We start from the raw sequence: 19,511 nt of genomic DNA, 5'->3' as shown, positions 1-19,511 counted from the left end.
GTCAGCAGGAACAGCTGCTGTAACAACAGCTCCATGTCACAGCTTTACTGTGGCAACTCTAATTCTGTCCCTGCTGGCCAGTGGCTGCTTTCACTGTCTCTGACAAGGAAGTTAATCCTGCCAATAGGAGCCCAGCCTGTCCTGTTCACGTGTCAGGTGTCACTGTGCCATAAGCTGGTGCTAATGAACCTGAGGGTGAGTGTGGTTCGGTCTGAGAGGTGATTCTGTAGGAGGAAAAGCTCACCAGCAGACTACCAGTGTTTCAGGAATATGACCATTAATTTCCTGCCTGGACTCTGGAGGGATTCTCAAATGCTGTTGAAAGCAGCATCAGATCTGGAAAACTGAGGAGCCCCCGCTCACCCCATCGATCTCAGGAGACGTTTAATCCATCATAAAACCGCAAAGAGTAGGAAAAGAAAAATGATGAATGGAGCTAATTTTTCAGTGGCACCTGCCTCCTTCACTGAAGTGTTTCATCCTGTTGCTTTTTTTTCCCCTTTTTTTTCTGTGATAGATTAAAGTGCAAATGTTCCTTTGATTTCTCAGTGGGAAGAGGCTGAGCCGAGCACTGGGGCTGGGGGCACCGTGGGGGTACCAGTCAGTGGGCTGAGGTCATACAGCATCTCCTTGGCACCTTGATCCATCAAAGTCTCTCCTTTATTCACGTGAAGTCAGGAGTGTTCCTGAGGTGTCTCAGGGGTATTTTGGGAAGTCCAATTTGTCTGCATTTGAATGCATGATGGAAGTATCCTTGTCTGCAGCCCTGCAGCAGGGCCTGATCTGGGCCATCCTCACCACTGAAGAGTTAAAACAGAAACAAAAATAAGTACCTTTTTTTGGATATAATATTGACCTTTAAATACTTTCTAATTTTGTTCTGGTTTTTTTTTTAAAGTGGAAAGGTTACAGTGTCCTAAAATACAGGTTGTCTGAGAACAGTCATCTGTAGCTTACGGGGTGAACTGGGAATTTGCATACACAAAGCAAATTGCCCACTTAATTCATTTGGTCCCACAAGGGAGAGCAAATAATTAAAATCCAGGCTATAAAATCTATGCAGAGAGTTTGCCTTTCAGGTAACTGTCTAGTTCTCACTTGTTAAATGTAAACAAGCAACCACAAATTGCCATATGCTTTAACAAAATAATACTGGAGGAAGGAAGACATTCTGATTTCTCCAAGTTACTTTTCTGACTTTGCAACGTGCCAGAAGAATCCTTAATATTCCAACACAAACCCACCTAATTGCATAGTGCTGACAGGAATACACCACTTCCTCGAGGAGGTCTAAGTTTTAATCCAGTTGTATTAATCTTGCCTTGAAACAGCAGAAGTAATTTAAACAGTCTTTCTGTCTAGTTGTGGAATAATCCGTTTGGAAAATAGAATTGTGTAATTTGTAATTGTTTTCCAGGCAAAACTGTATCGGTAGCAAATTAAATGTTTCAAGTTTGACCACTCTGCTAATAACTAGCTGTTAAACATTTATTTTAATGAATATATAGCTTAGCTGTGAATGAAGTGTCATGTTCAAGGCTTTAAAAGAATTAAGGTAACTTGTCAGGATGTTTTGGTATCTTCAGTCTAATGCCATGAGGCTCATGCCAGTTCTCAGGGGCAGGTTCGTGTCCTTCCACAGGAAAGATAAACCTTGAGCCTCTGAGGGTGATGGTAAAAACTGAATCTCTAAATGGGCTGGTTGTTCCTGCCTTTCATTTCTTTGAGTTTTCTTTCACTTCCAAGTCAGTGCTGGGGTTATGGTCAGTGTGTGCCATTCCGTATGTGAGCAAGAGAAAACTCCCAGCTGAGATGTGCTCTCCCATGGGAAAAAGGTAGATGTGGGTATGCCTGGAGATTGATTGATTAATGTATTTATTTATTTATTTCAATCAAGCAATCAATTAATTAATTAAAAAAATATGTGGTTCTGTGCCTCTGCTCAGGTGAGACCCCACCTGCAGAGCTACCTCCAGCTCTGGGGTCCCAACAAAAGGACATGGCACTGCTGGAGCCAGTCCAGAGGAGGCACCAGGATGATCAGAGGGATGGAGCAGCTCTGCTAGGAGGAAAGGATGAGGGACCTGGGATTTTCCAGCCTGGAGAAGAGAAGGCTTTAGGATGACTGAATTGTGGCCTTCCAGTGTCTGAAGGGGCTACAGGAAAGATGGAGAGAGACCATTTCCAAAGGCCTGGAGTGACAGGACAAGGGAACAGCTTCAAACTGCCAGAGAGTAGGGTTAGATTAGAGATTAGGGAGAAATCCTTCCCTGTGAGGGTGTGAGGCCCTGGCACAGGTTGGACACAGAAGCTGTGGCTGCCCCATCCCTGGAAGTGTCCAAGGCCAGGTTGGACAGGGCTTGAAGCAACCTGGGCAAGTGGAAGGGTGCAATTTTCAGTAAGCCAAGAGAGAACCAAGAGTGTGAGAACCATTGAGTGTGGCAGTTGTGCAGGCAGTAAATATACTCTGTTGTGTTCTGAAAGGCTGCCCATATTTGAGAATTATGCACTAATTCAAACCATGCTGAAGATCATTTTCAGTAAACTGTGTGTTTTGCGTGTTTTTGAAGGGAATGGGAGGGATGGAAGGATTTTTGGCTGAGTGTATCTGTCATGGTGAAGCTCTGTCTGCTTGTTCTGTCAGCTGGGAATGAATGATGAATCCTTGTTCCTGTTCTGATCTTTCTTACCATGCAGCTCTGCAAGTATTTGAGTTTTTAATTTAAGGAAATGTATTTCAGTTACATGGATTCTCATCCTAATGTAAATGAGGCTTGAAAGTAAAGGGAAGGGGACAATTATGCCAAGGGAGCTATTTAACCCCTTAGAAAATACCATTCTTCTTGTGATTTCTCTGTTAACACTGTCTTAGGTCTGATATTTGTGGTTTAGGCACCATTTTAGATTGAAATTGATAAATGTACATTATTTGCTAATCTTTGATAAATAAAACCCACTTGAATTAAGCTAATCATGAAAACACTTGTTTTGAAAGAGCCTGGCAGGAGGAGAGTTATTTTTAAATGCAAAAAAAAAAAGAAAATTAAAAAAAAAAAGAAAACTTGAGCCTGAGATACTTGCAGGTGTTTGGTGCCTGCTCCTGACTCCTTTCCAAGAGCTGCTGAGGGGGTGTTTGCAGCCTGTCACTTCCTCCGTGTGAATGTGCCAGACAATTGGAACCATCTGTTGCTCAAGGGTGAGCAACAGGGAGGCTGTTTAGTCATCTGGGAGAAGGAGGGTGTTTTGAACCCCCTTGCTGGGTGACACAGCAGGTCAAATGTCATGATCTTTAGGAGGCATCTCCCGCAAGGGTGCAGGTGGCATGTTAAGCCTTGGCAGCAGAAATTGCTTCTTGGCTAAAACTGGTCCAGACTGGCCTCTGGCTGTTACCAACATGGAGAGTATCTCTGGCTCTCTCAAAGGTCAAGGCACCTTCAGCCCCAGAAGGAAGAGAGGGCAGGTGCTTGTTGAATGTTGTTTGCCCAGACTCAGGTGCCACAAGGTTGTGCCCAGGCAGAAGATAGGCAAGCTGGATTCAAGCAACTCTTGTGCCACTGACCTCAGAGTGAGCCCCAGAGTGCCAGACTTTGTCCATCTGTGTCTGGTGCTGGAGAAAACCTTAGTTTTCCCCCAGCCCAGAGATGATGGGGGTCACTTGGTACCTCTGACACTGCTGAAGGTGCTTTTGGCTCCTGAGCCAGCACAGAGAGGCAGTTCCCTGGTCCCTGACCTTTCCTGAGCCCCCTGAGCCCTGGCACAGCATCCTCAGGATTCCTTGTACTGGGGACAGTGGGGTATCCAGCAGCAGGAGTGTGATGGGTCTGATTTTCAGGAAGGAGCTTTCCATTAGCAAAGCTCCAAGGCAAGTAAATGATTCAGTTCCAAAACGTAGGACCACGTTGTGTGCTGATTTTTGGGGCTGTGGGTACAAAGCTTCATTGGCACAGTCCCTTGCAGGAAATGTGAATATGCTCAGTGAAAATGTCAAGGTGGTTGCTGTCCTGGATGGAAAGGTCTGGCTCTTGGTTGCCTCCTGCATCTGAATCCTTTCTTGGCATCTCGGAAAAGTACATTGGAGCTTGGCAGCTGGCAATTTGTGCTTGACCTGTCATGTCATGAGCACGATGGGAATAGGTTGTGACAGATTTGTCACACTTAGCAATGAGTTTGTCAGTGTCTGGTGAGCACTGGGGGATGTGCTTCCATCCCAGGATTTGCTGGAAGGGCAAAAAATCCTCGTGCAAAATTAAGCGCAATTAGGAAGTCTCAGTTTTGACACTTCTCCAAATCTTCAACCTGGAGGATGTAAAAACCTGACTTCTACATTTGGCAGCTCTGTAGGAGGTTTGGGGTGTCCCCCATGGGCTGTTCCTTCCATTACGTCCTTCTGCCCACAGAAGGAGTTTCCTGGCATTGGAGCTCTTATTTATTTTCAGTTTGGAGAGATGTTGCCCATGAGATGCTCTCTTTGTTCCTTCCATTCACAATAAGAAAAGCTTTTTCAGGGGGCTTTGTTGGAAGTGGGATTTTTGGCTGTCAGTTCTCTGCTGGAGAGAGAGAAAGGTTGTTGGTTTGCACAGCTCTGCTAAATTCTCCCCCTTTCTCTCTCTCCCCAACACCTACTGTGTAAAAGAATCAGTGAAATGTTTTCTGAGAATGAATATTTAAATACAGCTTCCTGATTCCCTGTCTGGGTGGTAGCCTTTACCTTAAAGTTAATTTAAATAATGAAGAATTCCTCCTCAGTCAAATTTCAGAGCGTTGTTTGCATTTTGTGAGGGTGAAAAGTGCCCATCAGAAGTACAAAGGAGCTGTGGTGTGTATTTACCAAAACTATATACAAGGTAACAGATCCATGTTGATTTTTTCAAGGTATGAAAGCTGTTTTTCCAGTCAGTGTTTGGCAACAGAAATCTGAATCTTTAAAGCTAAACCACTTTCTAATAACTAAAACTGATTTTTTTTGTTGTTTTGAGTGGACCATTCTAACAAATCCCCAGCTTCCCATCAGAAGATAATTTACAGAGCAGCTTTCACCATTCTCACAGCTTTGGTCTCTGTGATGAAAGCTCTGCTAGAACTTGCTCCTCCAAGTGGGTGAATGCTTTAGATTTTCTTCACCTGCCTTTGCTTCTGCTACATCAGGTTGGTCTTTCTCCTGCCCTTCATGTAAATGTTTCTCAGGCCGGAGGAAGCTTTGATTGCACCTCTTGGCTAAAGCCCTGCTGGGATGGTGTCACCCTGGAGCTCATGTGCAGACAGGACACACCTGCAGGACGTGGCTGCTTCATCTTCCAGGGTCTTCAGGGTGAATGTCTGAGGTGATTCCTGCCAAGGCTGCATTTCTCTAAGAGCAATCACAGGCATGTTCAAGCTGTCTCACCTTCTCTCTCTCCTTTACAACGTGATATAATTCTCTTCCTTCCTTGCCCAGTCAGTAATGGATATATCTCTTTTCAAGCTCCTAATTAAAATTCTCCATTGTGCTTTTTCAGATCACAGAGCTCAATAATGTGAAGAATATACTGAGGATGCCAAAAAGCACAAAGAAACATGCTGTGGGGATTTATTTCAGTGATGACACCTCCAAAACCTTTGCTTGTGAGTCAGGTGGGTGAGATGGCAATGCACATGAGTAAACACACAAGCATTAATTGTGAAGTTAGAAATGATTTTATACCTACACACAGATTTTCTGGGCATTTATACAGAACTTGAGGCAGATGAGTGGTGCAAGGTGCTGCAGATGGAGTGTCTTGGAACACGGATTAATGACATTAGCCTTGGAGAGCCTGACTTGTTGGCATCTGGAGTAGAGAGGGAGCAGAGTGGTAGGTACATAAATATTGACCTTTTGAACTTTTAATTGCATTATTTTAAAAGTTTTGCACTGTACATATGAATATTAGAAATAAATAGGAGCAAATGGCTTTTGCAAGCCCTCCTTCCTGGTTGGGGGGGTTGGTTTTGTTTGTTTCAGGGGTTTATTTTTGCCTTTTATTTTTAATTGCTGCCAGAGATAATAAGGAAGGTAACTAGAATTATTTTGGAGCATCACTTGTCTGAGAAAGAAAAGTTGGTTGCTCTTGGAGATGGGAACTATGTTTTGTTGTGTGTTTTCTTGTATGATGTCAGTGATCGAGACTCTCTGGCAGCACTGTAAAGCAAAAAATAAATAATAGTAATTGCATGCAAAACCTGAGGCCATGCTACTTCACTTTCCTATGCAAATTACCTAATTACCTGCACAAGCCAGGTATTTGTTATTGCACACAATTTTAGTAGTTGCTTGCAAATAGCAGGTTTGTGCTGGTGCAGTTCTCCTCAGGCTCTGAATGCACAGATGTTGGAGTGCAGCATTCTGACTGCCTCAAACATGGAGCTCATTGAGTACTGGAAGGAACTGAATTAATTGTTCTAAGTGGAAATAAGATCATTTATTAGAGCTGGAAAATAGGAAATTCCTTGAATGACTTGCACATGTAACGGGCAGGGATTTTAGACTAACCTTTTGTTTTTCTCCCAGAGAGATTCAATGTGTATTTGATGCCATCCCCTAATTTAGATGTGCATGGGGAATGTACCTTGCAGATAACATTTGAGAATATCTGTCTTTGGGACATCCAGAATCCCAGAGTTAAACTCGTCTCTTGGCCATTAAGTGCCCTGCGGCGCTACGGGCGGGACCCCTCGTGGTTCACCTTTGAAGCAGGGAGGTACGTGGAGCTTCTCTGCTTATTGGGTGTGCTTGGCTTTCCTGGGGCTGCTGGGGGTGCTGTGGACCTCTTCTGAAGGGTGTTGATCTTCAGCCAGAGGCTAGTCTGGATCTGCTCCTAAAAAAATGGAAAAAAAAAATAAAAAGGAATAAAAACTATCTTAATCCCAGCTGAATGGAAACAGTTGCCAAATAAACGTGCCTGAGGATGGAGGAGGAGTGGGACAGCATTGTGTGCTACTATACAGAGTTATTCTTAACTTAAACAGTCTATGAGCCAGACAACTGGATGAACAGATCATTCAGAATTCCTGACAGATCATTCAGAATTTGTACAATGTTGGGCTTTTGGGCACAGAGTGATGGGGTCTGTACCAGGGGAAATGGGGTTTGGTGTTGGAAGCAGTGAATGCCAAGTTGTGTCCCAAAAGCAAACTAAAATAAAGGAGAAGGGACTCCTCTTTCTTTTGGGTTTTTTGTTTGGTTGGTTTTTGGTTTGCCAAATGGATTTATTAGCCATTTGAATGCAATTCCTTGTGTTCCAGATGTTGTTCTGTATTGCTGCTGCAGCTCACTTGTCATGAGCTGAACACTTTGGCTGAAGTTGGAGCCCTGGTTTATTGAACTAAACTGTCAAATCATTTTCAGGGGATATGGATGCTTTATGTTAGATAAGCACATTAAAGAATTACAACAGTAAAAGAGAAACCCATTATACAATTAACTTCTCTGGACAGGGAAAAGGCATTTAAATTTCCTTCTCCCATATTATGCAGGATTTGGTCCTCTTAGGGAGGGGAAAGAAATACATTTTCATTTAGCTGATAATGCATCAGGACAATGCAATTGGGACACTGAGGATTTGTATTTATTGTTTCAAGTGGAAGATAAAACTCTGCAAAACTCATTACCAGCAGTGTTCAAAGTCTGAAGGGGGAAGACAAATTAATCCTACCTGGCACAGATTCCAGATGGAGTCTAAATATAAAAAATCTGGGTCTGGTGCATGACCTCTCCAGAGCTTGTGATAGATCAGCAGTGCTGAGCTGAGTCCCTGTTTGGGACAACACCAATTTGGTCTGAAGCAGTAAGGTTGGACCAGGGCTGCTAAGAACTAAGGGCAAAGACTTGAAAATAACTTTGTTCCCTGTTTCAACCACGTCTGTTTCTCCCTGCATGTGCAATGACACTCATAGAGCAGCACAGGAAAGTTTTGCTTGTTCGCGGAACAAACTGTGAAGTTCCATCTCACAGCTGGATCCCTTGTGCTCTTGCTTTGGCAGGATGTGTGACACAGGAGAAGGACTGTTCATCTTTCAGACCAGGGATGGGGAAGCAATCTATCAGAAGGTGCACTCGGCTGCCTTGGCCATAGCAGAACAACATGAGCGTTTGCTGCAGAGCGTGAAAAATTCCATGGTACGGCTGCTGCTCAGGCTTGGGGTCCCACAGTGCAATATCCAACCAGCAAAATGTGGCTTCAGTGGCATGTTAACTTTTGATTTACAGTCTGGTTATTGCTCTTATTATATTCTACTTGATTATAAAGTTTAGGTTATTATGTATAGCTAGAATTCCCTTTCAAGTATCAAAACAACAGGAAAACTTCCAGACCTTGATCTTTGTGTTTGCAAAGCTCTCACTAAGTGTGAATTAATACAGAGATGATAAGCTCCTGTCAGTGCACATTCTCATTAGTTTCCTTTGATTAGTCAGCATCATGAGTTTGGTTGGAAGCATTTCTCATCAATCAATTTGCAAAATGGTGTGGCTTGTGCTCAGTTCTCCATTTGCTAATTGATGTCTGACTCTGAGGATGATTTGGGAAGAGTCATATGATGCAGATTAAACCATGGGGGAGGACTAGATGTGTGGCTGATCTCTCAGTGGAAATCTGTTTTCCACAAAAACTTTCTGTATCTAAAACTTGTTCTATTACACACACGATTGGTAGGACATACAGAAGTGGAAAATGCAAAACTAACAGAAAAGATAGTGAAGGTTCTCCAAAAGCATTATGTCTAAGGAAGGCAGTTTTATGGCACTTGCACCTACTGTGTTTTAGGATCTTATTAACTTCTAATTCAATTTTTTGTTTGCTCACGAAGCCTGTAGAGAGAGAAGGAATGTTTTGTGTATCTCATTTCCCAATTGGTCTCTGCACTCCAGGACTCCCAGGGTGACTCTGGCAGTAAAATTATTATCCTGAAGATAACAGGCTTTCTGTAATGTATAGAATGGACAACTGGGGAAGAACTTGGCTATAAACAACCTCTCTCTGCCAAGCAGCAGTAATTGGTTTATGTAATCTGCAACAAGACTTTGTCCTTTCTCTTACTGTAAACATAAGCACTTCTGTTCCCCATGCCTAATGCTTTCAGGAATTCTCTCTTGGTTTCAGGGATAAGTTGTAGTAATGATTTATTCCAGTATTAATTGGATGAACCAGCTGGGATGAAACAGAAAATTTCATTGCTACTTATGGAAACTTAAGAAAAGATGAGAGTGGATGTTGAGGGGATGGAGAAGGGAACAAACTGTTTTAAATACTTGGTTTTCTTTTGTTCTTCCACCATCATTGCTTGGTTTGGTTTGTTTAAAATCAAGGATCTTTTAGTTAATGAAAGGAGTTGTAGTTCAAAAATATCCCACATTGAGACAGATGGGTAGATGATATAAGTGCTCGAGAGTGACTAAATTAAGCAGATTAAAATTAACCCAGGCTAGGTCAGCATAACTAACATTTGCAGCCCACCAGGATCAGAAGTGGTTGAGTGACCTGTTGAGGGCACAACTTCATTTTCCAACAGCAGGGATCAGTCCTGAAACAGCAGTGAATATGTTTACAGGTGATTTCTGTTGGCTTTGCATTTATGACACAGCATCTTTAATAGATGATGTCTGATGCTGTATGGTAAAGTTTCCATCTTACAAGTGCCAGTAGACTCCACAGATGCAGAGTTGCTGTAGATTCCAATGGGCAGCAGCTGCACCTCTAAAAGCTTTTTCAGGAACACAATCCCTAAATCTAATTTTATAGGCCCTAGAGTGCTGAGCAGGGGATAACAGCATGTTTCTGAGGAACTGAAAGTCTTGTAATTTGGTAGCAGAATGTGATTGTTTCAGAGGACTCCATGTGCCCCTGAATACGGGTTTCCCAAGTCTACCACAGAAATGTTGTCTGGTTCCAAAATACTCAGTAAGTCTCAGAGGCTTCTCTGGGGTTCAAGGTTCTAAATCTGGGATTCAGATTTAGGAGTTTGGGCAGAGGACTGTTATATCAGTGTAGAACTCACATGGCTTATTCTGCTTATTACAGAACATTAATCAAGTACCTCTTTGTTCAAATTGATGGATTTTCCCTGTATTTTTTTTCTGCATTTGAACACCTCAACAAGGAGTTCATTTCAGAGGCTTGCACTTCATCCTCAGCTGTCTGTATTTGTTTCTGTCTCCAAGAATTGCTTACTCTGTGTGAAATGTTTGCATTAGTGAAGCCTGAGTTGTTATTTACAGAAAGGGTAAGTAACAGAAGAAAGTAGATGTGGTGGTGGGAATTGAAGGCTATATTGAGTGTCTTCTGTTTGCTCCTGGAATCCTGAGCACTGCCACAGCACTGGAGTGATCAGCCAAGGCTCAGGGGAAGGTTTTATTAACCCACCTGAGAGCTCCTGCAGCCTGTGCAAGAAAAGGAGAGAGTTGAATATTCCCTGCTGCTGGAGTGAAATGAAGCTGCCAGGCTGTGCTGAGGACGTGGGCTCTGCTGTGCCTGCCACCTCCCTGGCAGTCCCTGCCTGTGCCCGCGGTGTGTGGCTCCGTGCGTGCCTGAGCTGGCTGTGGCTCCTGAGCTGGCACGTGGGTGTGAGTCCCTGGGGCAGAACCTCACCCTCCCATGTGCTGCTGCTGTGCTGCTGCCCTGTGGCCAGGCTGGGGCACTTCCACAGCTGGGGCTCACTTGTTTTCCTTCTCAGTGAAGCCACAGATCTCTCCTTTTTCTCCTTTAAAGGGAAGAATGAGTTGGCTTTGCATAATGATGCCTGAGCTGCCTTGGCTTAGTGAGACATGAAGCCATTCTGGCCATTTGGTAACTCAGCCCGTCCAAGTGTTGCTTTCCTTTCACTTTGGCCTTGCCAAACAGTGGAAAGGACACACCTCTTCAGGTTATATTTTCAGGAGTATTTGGTTGCCATGAAAACTGATGGGAGCAGTGCTGTGACTTGACTGCTCTCTCCTCAGGTTGCTTTAGTAAAGACATTACAACCTGACATCTCACTGAGAAATAATAACTGTGAACTTCCCAGTTTTGGCAGCTAAATCTCAGGGCTTCATGAAAGGTGTTATCAGCCAGTTTCCTGCAGCCTTCCCTGGCTCTGCTTCCCTCTTGAAGTGGGCACTTTGCACTTGTTCCATCTGATGTGCCCCTGGCCAGACTGGAGCCTCTGTGATCTCTGGCCACTTCCACAGAGATTCAGAATTAAGAGTGTAAATGTGCTCAGGAACTCCTGGAATATTGACTATTAGTGCAAGATGGAGAGTAGTGAAAACAGCAGCAATATGTTGGTGCCCTTTAACTTCTGAAGTTGTTTCTATTACTTGAGCAGCCTGTAGTTTTCCTGTAATGAACTTAGAAATGTTTCTTAAGCAATTATTGTTCAGATTGATTTTGGTTGTTTACACGAATCTACTTCTCTGGGAAGAAAGTCCCCTCAAAACCACAGTGAGTGCGGTCTTCTCTGAGGGAGGTCTCAAGAGAGAGGTTTGCTTCAAGTGCAAGTTATCCTGGAAAATCTGAAAATTGGATTGTCCAGCCTGAGGAAACCAACCAAACCTAACAAATCTTAAATCATCTTTCTTTTCTGTCCTTTCAGAGCCATGTTAAACAGATAATCTGAGAGAACATTGCTATGCAGGGGATTTTTATTAGGGTTTTGATTTTTATTTTTTTTAGCAGTACTTTTTCATAATTTTTATAATTTTTAATGCAATTTTGGCCATTTGTTAAGGTGGGATCCAAGAAAGAAAATACATAGTCTTTCCTCCCTGAGCCACAGGACTTATGGGAACCAACACCCTGTGTCTGGTCCAGAGCTGGTGTCACCATCCAGGTGACAAGAAGTGTCAGGAGGTGGCACAGCAGCTCCCTGGCTGCTCCTGGCATTGGCTGGGAGTGCTCCATCCCCTTCCTCCATGGATCTCTTGTAGCCACCAGAGCTGTGGGGTGGCTTTGGGTTGTCCCTCACAGCTTCTCCCATCTTTGCTGGGCGGGTTTAAATGTGACCGAGCATCACTTGCTGCCTGTTTTATGTGCAGGGTGCTGTGTTTGAGTCTCTCTGGGGCTGCTGATCCATATTCAGGTTCATTCTCCCCCCTCCTTTGAGCACAAGCAGATGAGGGTGAAGATGTGGTGCCCTCTGGTTATCAGTTTATTAGTTGTGTTAATGATGTGTGGAGCTGCATGTCCAGCCTGTCCCCAGGCGTGCTCCAGCATGTCAGTGCCAGCTGTGGGACCCTCTCCCAGATCTGGGTGCTCCTGTGGCACAGAGCCAGGGCATTAGCAAATTATCCCTGCCCATGATGTTGGCACAGAGATGCAGCAGGTTAATTGTGGCAATGGAATCAATGCCCATTAAAGCCGCTGTGCTCGTGCTCCGGGGTGGTTTGATGAGATGCTGTGTATTCAGCACAGAACACACTCATTCTTATCTTCAGCTCTGGGGTTTTTAACCTTTCCCTGCTGATTGAGTTCAGGCCCTTTGCTGTGTCATTATTTAGTTGTTCTCTGGCTGTGTCTCTGGTTTTTCCTCCCAAAAAAGCCTGTTGGGTTTGGTCTCCTGCAGACAGCTGAACTATTGCTCAAGCTGTCTTAGCTCTCTGCCCAAGTTACCAGTAAATGAAACCTCCAAAAGAGACACCTACAGCTGAGAAACGCCATCCCACAGAGCTGATTGGAATTCCCTGTCCAACACCCCTGGTTGGTTGTTTCCACGGTGCCCAGGTGTGTGTGGTGGCACTGCAGAGGAGCTGAGATAAACATGGTGTAGGTGGCACCTGCTGCAGTGATTCACATCCAGCTGATGTGGAGGTGGTGGGTGTTTTCAGAGCAGGACTCTAGCTGGGTTTGGGTTGGTTTAGTTTTACCTTCACATCACAGGCTTCCACTGCACAGAGAGGAGGTTGGAGGTAGAAGGCACCTCTGAATAACTTGGTCTCTTTGGATACATCCAGCCCTCACCTCTTTTCTGTGCTTGCTTTGCTCCAAAATGTACTGGTTTTCTTGTAAAAAGTTCTTTCACCTCTGGTTCTGTGAAACTAAAATGAAAAATTTAATGTTTTTTAAAAAACTATCTTCATAGAATAGAAAAGTCTAGTGCAGTCTTGGTATGTTTGAATGAGCTTTGGGAAGAGAATTTTAGCTACATTCTCAGAGTTCGCAGATTATTCTGGGTTGGAGGGGACCCACAAGGATCATAAAGTCCAGCTCTTCAGTGAATCATCCATATAGGAATCAAACCTACAAACTTGGCTTTATTAGCACCAGGCTTTAACCATCTGAGCTTATCTCAGGGTTATTCTGAAGCTTATGATAAAATCTGAATATTTTTATCAGCTTGTACATACATCTTAATGAATTCATAAAAGAAAAAAAGCCTTAAAGTAGTCAGTATTTCTATGTTAAATGATATGTATTTGTCATGATTTTTGGTGTTAAATGCAGTATAAATAGCAAGGGGCTGTGATTATGTAAAAAAATGCAGCTGAAGGCCCTTTATGGAGGGGGAAGTGTGAGATGGGACTCCCAGCCATGCACTGCAGCCCACGTGCTCTCCTGAGCACACTTGGATGTGCTGCTCCTTCAGGGAGTCTGGGTGAAGGCTCTCGTGTTGGACTGCTGTGCCATCCAGCTGGCATGTTCCTCGACCGTAGGAGAGGGGAGATGAATATAAAGTGTCTCAAAACTGACAAGAACAACTTGTCCTCACACATGAAACGTATCCAGTCAGGTTCTCAGTGTGCTGGGGTTGTATTTAGCTGTGGGAAGTTGCTGGTGTAGCTGGGAAGCCCCTCTGCTGGCTGTGCTGGTGAAGGGGGAACATCCCAGCACTGTCCTGCCTTCTGCTGATGCCTGGTTTCTGTTCCAGCTGCTTGGGGTAGCGCTCCCCTTGGGGGAAGCAGGGCTTGCCCAGGACCAGGGGAGCACCAAGGTGAGCTGTGGTGGTGCAACAGCAGCCTGGCCTCCTAACCCATGGTGTGTGCCCGTGGAGACTAACCCAGTTAGTCCCTGCTGCTGTGGAGACTAACCCCGTTAGGCATTGCTGCCCGTGGAGGGGGGCAGAGGGAGGGCTGGAGGGAGGGGCTGTGCTGGTTATTTGGGTGGAAGTTGTTGCAGGGGGTGGCTTTGCTGTTTCAGTGTCTCCCTCACATCCTTTTGCCTCCCCTGCAGCTGCAGATGAAGCTGAGCGAGCGCGCTGTGTCCCTCAGTGCCATGGTGCCCCTGCCCCGCAGCGCCTACTGGCACCACATCACCCGGCAGCACAGCACGGGGCAGCTCTACGGCCTGCAAGGTAAGGGGGCACAGCAGGGCACTGCTCAGGGCACTGCTGGCTCACTGCCCTGCCTGCCTGTGTCACCAGAGGGTGACATTCAGGGGCTGGCTGGCTGAGGCAGAGGTGGTGCCTTCACTCAGCTTTTGGTTAGAAAGGCTCTGCTGAAGCCTGGGCAGGGCAGGGCAGGGCAGACATGAGGGTGCAAACCCCAGGGACTGTGCTGAGAGGCTCTCATGTTGCTCTGAGCTGGGGCTTGAGGCTCTGTGCTGTGAGAAGTCACACTGTGCCCTCCATCCTGTCCCTCTGTAAGCAATGCCCTCTTTCGCCCAAACAGAGAAATATTGCAGGTGAAATATCTGTTGTATCAACAGCCAGAGTGATGGGAGAGTTTTACACACAGAGAGCTCGCAAAACCTTCATGGGATGGAGAATTTGGCAGAGAGGTTGTCCTCAGAAGGGTCACCTCTTCTTGCTTCCCATTGGAGAGGAAGCCTTCATTTGTTAGGTTTTCTGACCATTTCTACAGGATGGCCAGTTACCAAATGTGCCCAGTTCTTTCTGCTACCAAACACTGAGGTTTTGCCAGACACAAACCCCTTTGGCTCCCTCCCCTTTGGAGCCTGCCTGGTGCTAAGAGCCATGCAGCCTTCATTATTCATTGTGAGTACTTGCTAACATTCAACCAAAACAGCAACATCCTTAAAAACAGCTGAATTAGGGAAAGTAAAAGGAAATGACTGTGATAAGTAATTCTATAAAGCTGTTTCTTGAGCAGCTGCTGTGCTGCCACCGTGCATTGTAGCATGGCCTGAGGCTGGGCAGGTGTCTCCTCCACATCCCCTCCTTGCTGCCAGCCCAAGGGGCAGCACAGCTCAGGCCGCTCATGCCTGAGCACCTCCCCGGGCTGCAGAGAGGGAGGGATGCTCCCCAGTGGTCTGACCATGGTCTCCAAGGGACATCTAGTGGTTCCTGAGTGTCTGGAAGGGGTGGGAGGAACCCTGCTGCTCCTGCAGGCAGGGTGGCTGTCAGGGGAACATCTCTGCCCCAGAGTATTTCAGAGCATGTTTCACATCTGAACTTCAGTCTCCTGAGAGAGTGTACGTGGCAGCAACCTGATGTGTATGACTGATGCTTTGTGCTGGTTTCCCCAGAGGCACCTGGAGTAGGAGCTGCTGGTCCTCACACCACAGTCAGCATCACGTAGTCACGTGTGTTTTCAGAATTAAACCCCCCCATATTTCAAGCACACTCTCACCATAAGATCCTTAGATTGGCTGAGTTAGTGGTGGTGCAACGGTGGGTATCGAGGAGCTGGGAGTTAGGGAGTTGGAAAAGCCAGCAGGAGATGGGCTAAACCCTTAAGAGAATGCAGCAGCCTGGAGTGTTGAGAGGAGGGAGCCAGAACCTGCTATAACTTTCTTTCATAACATATGGAATGGATGATGAACTTGATTAAGCATTTGGATGCCAGAAGTCATAGAATTGTGGAATGACCTGGATTAGAAAGAACCTTAAAGATCATCTAATTCCAGCCCCCTGCCATGGGCAGGGACACCTTCCACTATTACAGGTTGCTCCAAACCCTGACCAGCCTGGCCTTGGACGCTTCCAGGGATGAGGCAGCCACAGCTTCTCTTAGTGGACTGATGGACTGAAACAGTTTCCCTTCACCATCAGGCCAGTAGAAAGCGAAGCCCAGCTTGGCCATCAGGGTGTGAGTTATTTCTGTGTCATCCCTGATGGTCAGGGCTGATGTGTGCTGCACCCAGGAGCAAAATAACCCCAACTTGTGCTTAGCAGGAAACCTCAGATATGTGCTGCACCCAGGAGCATCCCTGGTCCAAAAAAACCCACAGGTAAACCTGTGCTGAGGAGGAGACCTCAGGAGCTGGCAGGGTTTTCTGGCACTGATGTGAAAACAACATTTACCAATATCAAGCATTGACAAATCATGTTTTTAAACATCCTGGTTTGCAAAACATTCAGAGTGTTTTAATTTTTTGATTTCTTTTTCTCCTCCTCTCAGACACTGGTTGTTTCTCAAGATGGTAGTTATTTTATTTTTTAGATATAACTAGTGGAATTTAGCACCTCCATGACAATGAATGTCACCATCTGTGATTAAAAATTACAGCCCTAACACATGTAGCCGTATTCTAGTCTGGTCCTCTGGTTTTCAGGAAAAAAACTTAAAAAAAAAAAAAAAAGAACCCTAAAAGGTGATGCTTTTCCTAGTTCCTTTTCTCCAACACTAGAGGGGGCAGGCAGCACATGGAAAGCCCGAGTTAACCAGAGCAGCGATGAATTACAAAGCAGCATTAAGAGCCTGTTCAGTTGTTCAGTAGATTAGGGCATGGGAAGATGAGCTGCTAGTGGCAGGCTCTAGCACACGGGGCCAGGGCTGCTCCAGCCCTCGGACACAGGCAGTGCCCTGGGCTCCCTGTGCCCAGCTGTGGAACCCTTTATTAAAACACTAATTCAGAGCTGACATGAGATAAATTGACTGTATGGGTACAAACCACTTGGTTTATATATAGAAAAATAGCTTGGTGTTAAAATGGGAACAACAGGATCTTAAGAGAATGTTGTTGTGAGAAGGAGGTGAAAGTCTTTGTGCAGTAAGTCAGCCCTGACTTCCAGTCCAGCACTGGAATTAGGAGACACTGGAGGACTTGTGCTGTTCAGCAGTCAGGGCTCCCACTTCAGCAGTACCCCCAGCACCTCTAATTAGATGAGGCTCCCAAATTCTGGGCCACCAAATTGATCAGAGGGATGGAGCACCTCTCCTATGGGGAAAGGCTGAGGGAATTGGGGTTGTTCAGCCTGGAAAGGAGAAGGCTCCAGTGACTTAACTGTGCCTTTCCAGCACCTGAAGGAACTACAAGAAGGATGGACAGAGACTATTTCCAAGGGCCTGGAGTGACAGGACAAAGGGGAATGGCTTCAAACTGACAGAGAGCAGGGTTAGACTAGAGTTTAGGGAGAAATTGTTCTCTGTGAGGGTGGGCAGGCCCTGGCAGATGTTGCCAGAGAGGCTGTGGCTGCCCCATCCCTGGAAGTGTCCAAGGCCAGGCTGGATGGGGTTTGGAGCAACCTGGGCTGGTGATTTCTGAATTGGTTCTTGTCCTCTTCTCTATTGTCAGGAAAGATCAGCTGCTAATATTGGGAGCTAAAGTACAGTTTTTATGTAAGGTGCAAAGTCAGAGTTTTAAATTAATTTTCTTTATACAAGTTTCTGTTCTGATGGAATTGGTCAAGAAAATCTAAGTGTGAGTGTTTCTGAGAGGAAGCAGCAGATGAAGCAGGGATGGGTTTAATTAAAATTCTGTAATCTGAAGTCCTGTACAAAACACTGAATGAGGTGCCTGTGTCTTACTGAGGGTTGTTTTGTTTTTTTGCATCTGACTTGGTGAAGATGTTTCCAGCCCAGTGAAACTCCACCGCACAGACACTTTTCCAACCTACGGGTCAGACCATCGATAAAAGACTGCAAAGAACTTCACAAACTCTTGTCCTCTGACCAACTGCCCCAGTGGATGACAGTGATAATGATGATGAGGATGCAAATGTGGAGAAGTCCAGCTTGGATGAAAAATTCTTACAATACAAAGGATTTTTTAAACTTTGCCGAGAGCAGAAACTATTACTGGGGAGAGGAAGAAACCCAACAAACCCTCCAGTGTATCTTTTATATATTCCAGCTGGACAGAGAAGAAATCACTCCCTAAATACTTCCAAATGATTTTGTATGATAGGTATGCTGTAAATACATGAGACTCTCCTGTGGTGGTGTGGTTCCCTTCTGTCCTTTACAGCTGTGTGTTCACTGCTCTGTTCCCCTTGTCTGTGGCAATGCTTATCTTTATTATTTACATTATTGTTAATCTAATCCTTGGCTTTGGAATGGTGGCCAGTTTTAAGCAGCTATTGGATACAATTTTTTCCTGTTTGAAGCCTGATGAAGACTTGATTGATTTCTTTTCAAAGCACCCTCTCTATCTTCTCTTTCTTGTATTTATTTCCATCTCTGTAAACGTTTAAAATAAAAGAGTCCCCTTAATTTGTGGTGCAGTGCTTTTTGTCATCACTGTCAGCATCACAAACAGCTCCTGTGGAGGCACTGGGGGAGTAGAAGGAAGGATGGAGGAGGGTTTGCTGAGGATCTCTCTCAGCATCCAGAGCCACACAACCACTTGTTGGGTGTCCTGGGAAAGCAATGTGTGCTCTCTCATGTCTTTACTTTCCTCTACTAACCAGAATTTCTCTCCAGGAATAAGGAAGGAGCAGATGTTTCCAAGTCAATTCAACCTGTTTGTTACAGCATCCTGAAGTAACCAGTCACTCCAGTAAGGTCTGGTTTTGGCTGGTTTGGGCTTAGGACCTCCCAGTTTAATAACCATATTATCAACTGTGAAGTAAAACACTGGAATAAAGGTAAGATGTTGGGTTTCTACATTCAGGAGGGTTGTAGTAATAGAACTGGAGGTGAGGGAGGCTCTTGGGGAAGCAAACCCTGAGTGTGGTGAAGGTAAATGTGTTTCTGAAGGGAAAAAATCAATATGCCATCCTTGTTTGAGGAACACCATAGTGCAAAGATAAGCCTAATTTATTGTAAATAAGGATTATGTTCACTTTATTTCCAAGCTGAACTGCTAACATAAATAAGTGATTGAAAGGCATGTTATGACTAATGGGCCTTTATCTTTCAGGTTTGCTTCTGCTAATGTATTCCCTTTAGAGCTGGCAGCATCTGTTGTTTTATCATGGATATGACAGTGCAGTAAGTGCTTTTATTCACCTTTCACTCATGCAGTGATTGATACAGCAGGACTATCTGTACTTGAACAGTCCAATTACAAAGAAGACAAAAAAACCCCCTCTAACCCTGGCCTTTAAATGAAGGGTCATTAAATCAACTAGTTCTGACATTATTCTTTCTAGTGAAACTGCCTGTGAAAGATGGAAAAATGGCCTAAAAGTAACTTTGCTTTGAATTACTGTGTGTGTATGACCTGATATCAAGAAGTTACTTTGTTTTAATTTCTGGTACCAACAGATGAAGTTGTGCTTGCATCATTGCTGGCTCAGTTACCAACATCATTGGCTGAGGGAAGTGAGAGAGTTTGCTGCTCCTGGAGTTAATGGCTTTGTGGCAAGGGAAGGAGCTTCCCTGGTTTGGGGCCAGGATGTTGAGTCTGCACAGCAGAGTGTGTGTGTGCAGCACTGGTGTGGTCATGCTGTTTGTGCCCGTT

At 45.0% G+C, this 19,511-nt stretch overlaps 1 protein-coding gene across 3 annotated transcripts in view; it reads left to right on the top strand.

The window, feature by feature from the left end:
* DOK5 (docking protein 5) overlaps nt 1–18,319 on the top strand; it is a 37,592-nt gene extending 19,273 nt beyond the window's left edge. Inside the window, exons 3-8 of one of the 3 annotated variants that reach the window (XM_071573039.1) lie at nt 5,496–5,610; nt 5,691–5,831; nt 6,566–6,716; nt 7,999–8,134; nt 14,157–14,277; nt 17,675–18,319. In XM_071573039.1, the coding sequence (XP_071429140.1) occupies nt 5,496–5,610; nt 5,691–5,831; nt 6,566–6,716; nt 7,999–8,134; nt 14,157–14,277; nt 17,675–17,742 (732 nt within the window). In that variant the 3' untranslated portion in view covers nt 17,743–18,319. Of the gene's footprint in view, nt 1–5,495; nt 5,611–5,690; nt 5,832–6,526; nt 6,717–7,998; nt 8,135–14,156; nt 14,278–17,674 lie in introns of all 3 variants that reach the window. The other 2 variants (XM_071573037.1, XM_071573038.1) reach the window with 2 other exon arrangements.
* Nucleotides 18,320–19,511: the final 1,192 nt, after the last annotated feature.

This window comes from Pithys albifrons, chromosome 18 (genome assembly GCF_047495875.1).
Source record: "Pithys albifrons albifrons isolate INPA30051 chromosome 18, PitAlb_v1, whole genome shotgun sequence".
Taxonomy (NCBI): Eukaryota; Metazoa; Chordata; class Aves; order Passeriformes; family Thamnophilidae; genus Pithys; species Pithys albifrons.
Note: the sequence above shows the minus strand (reverse complement) of the source record. Positions and strands in the feature narration are given on the sequence as shown.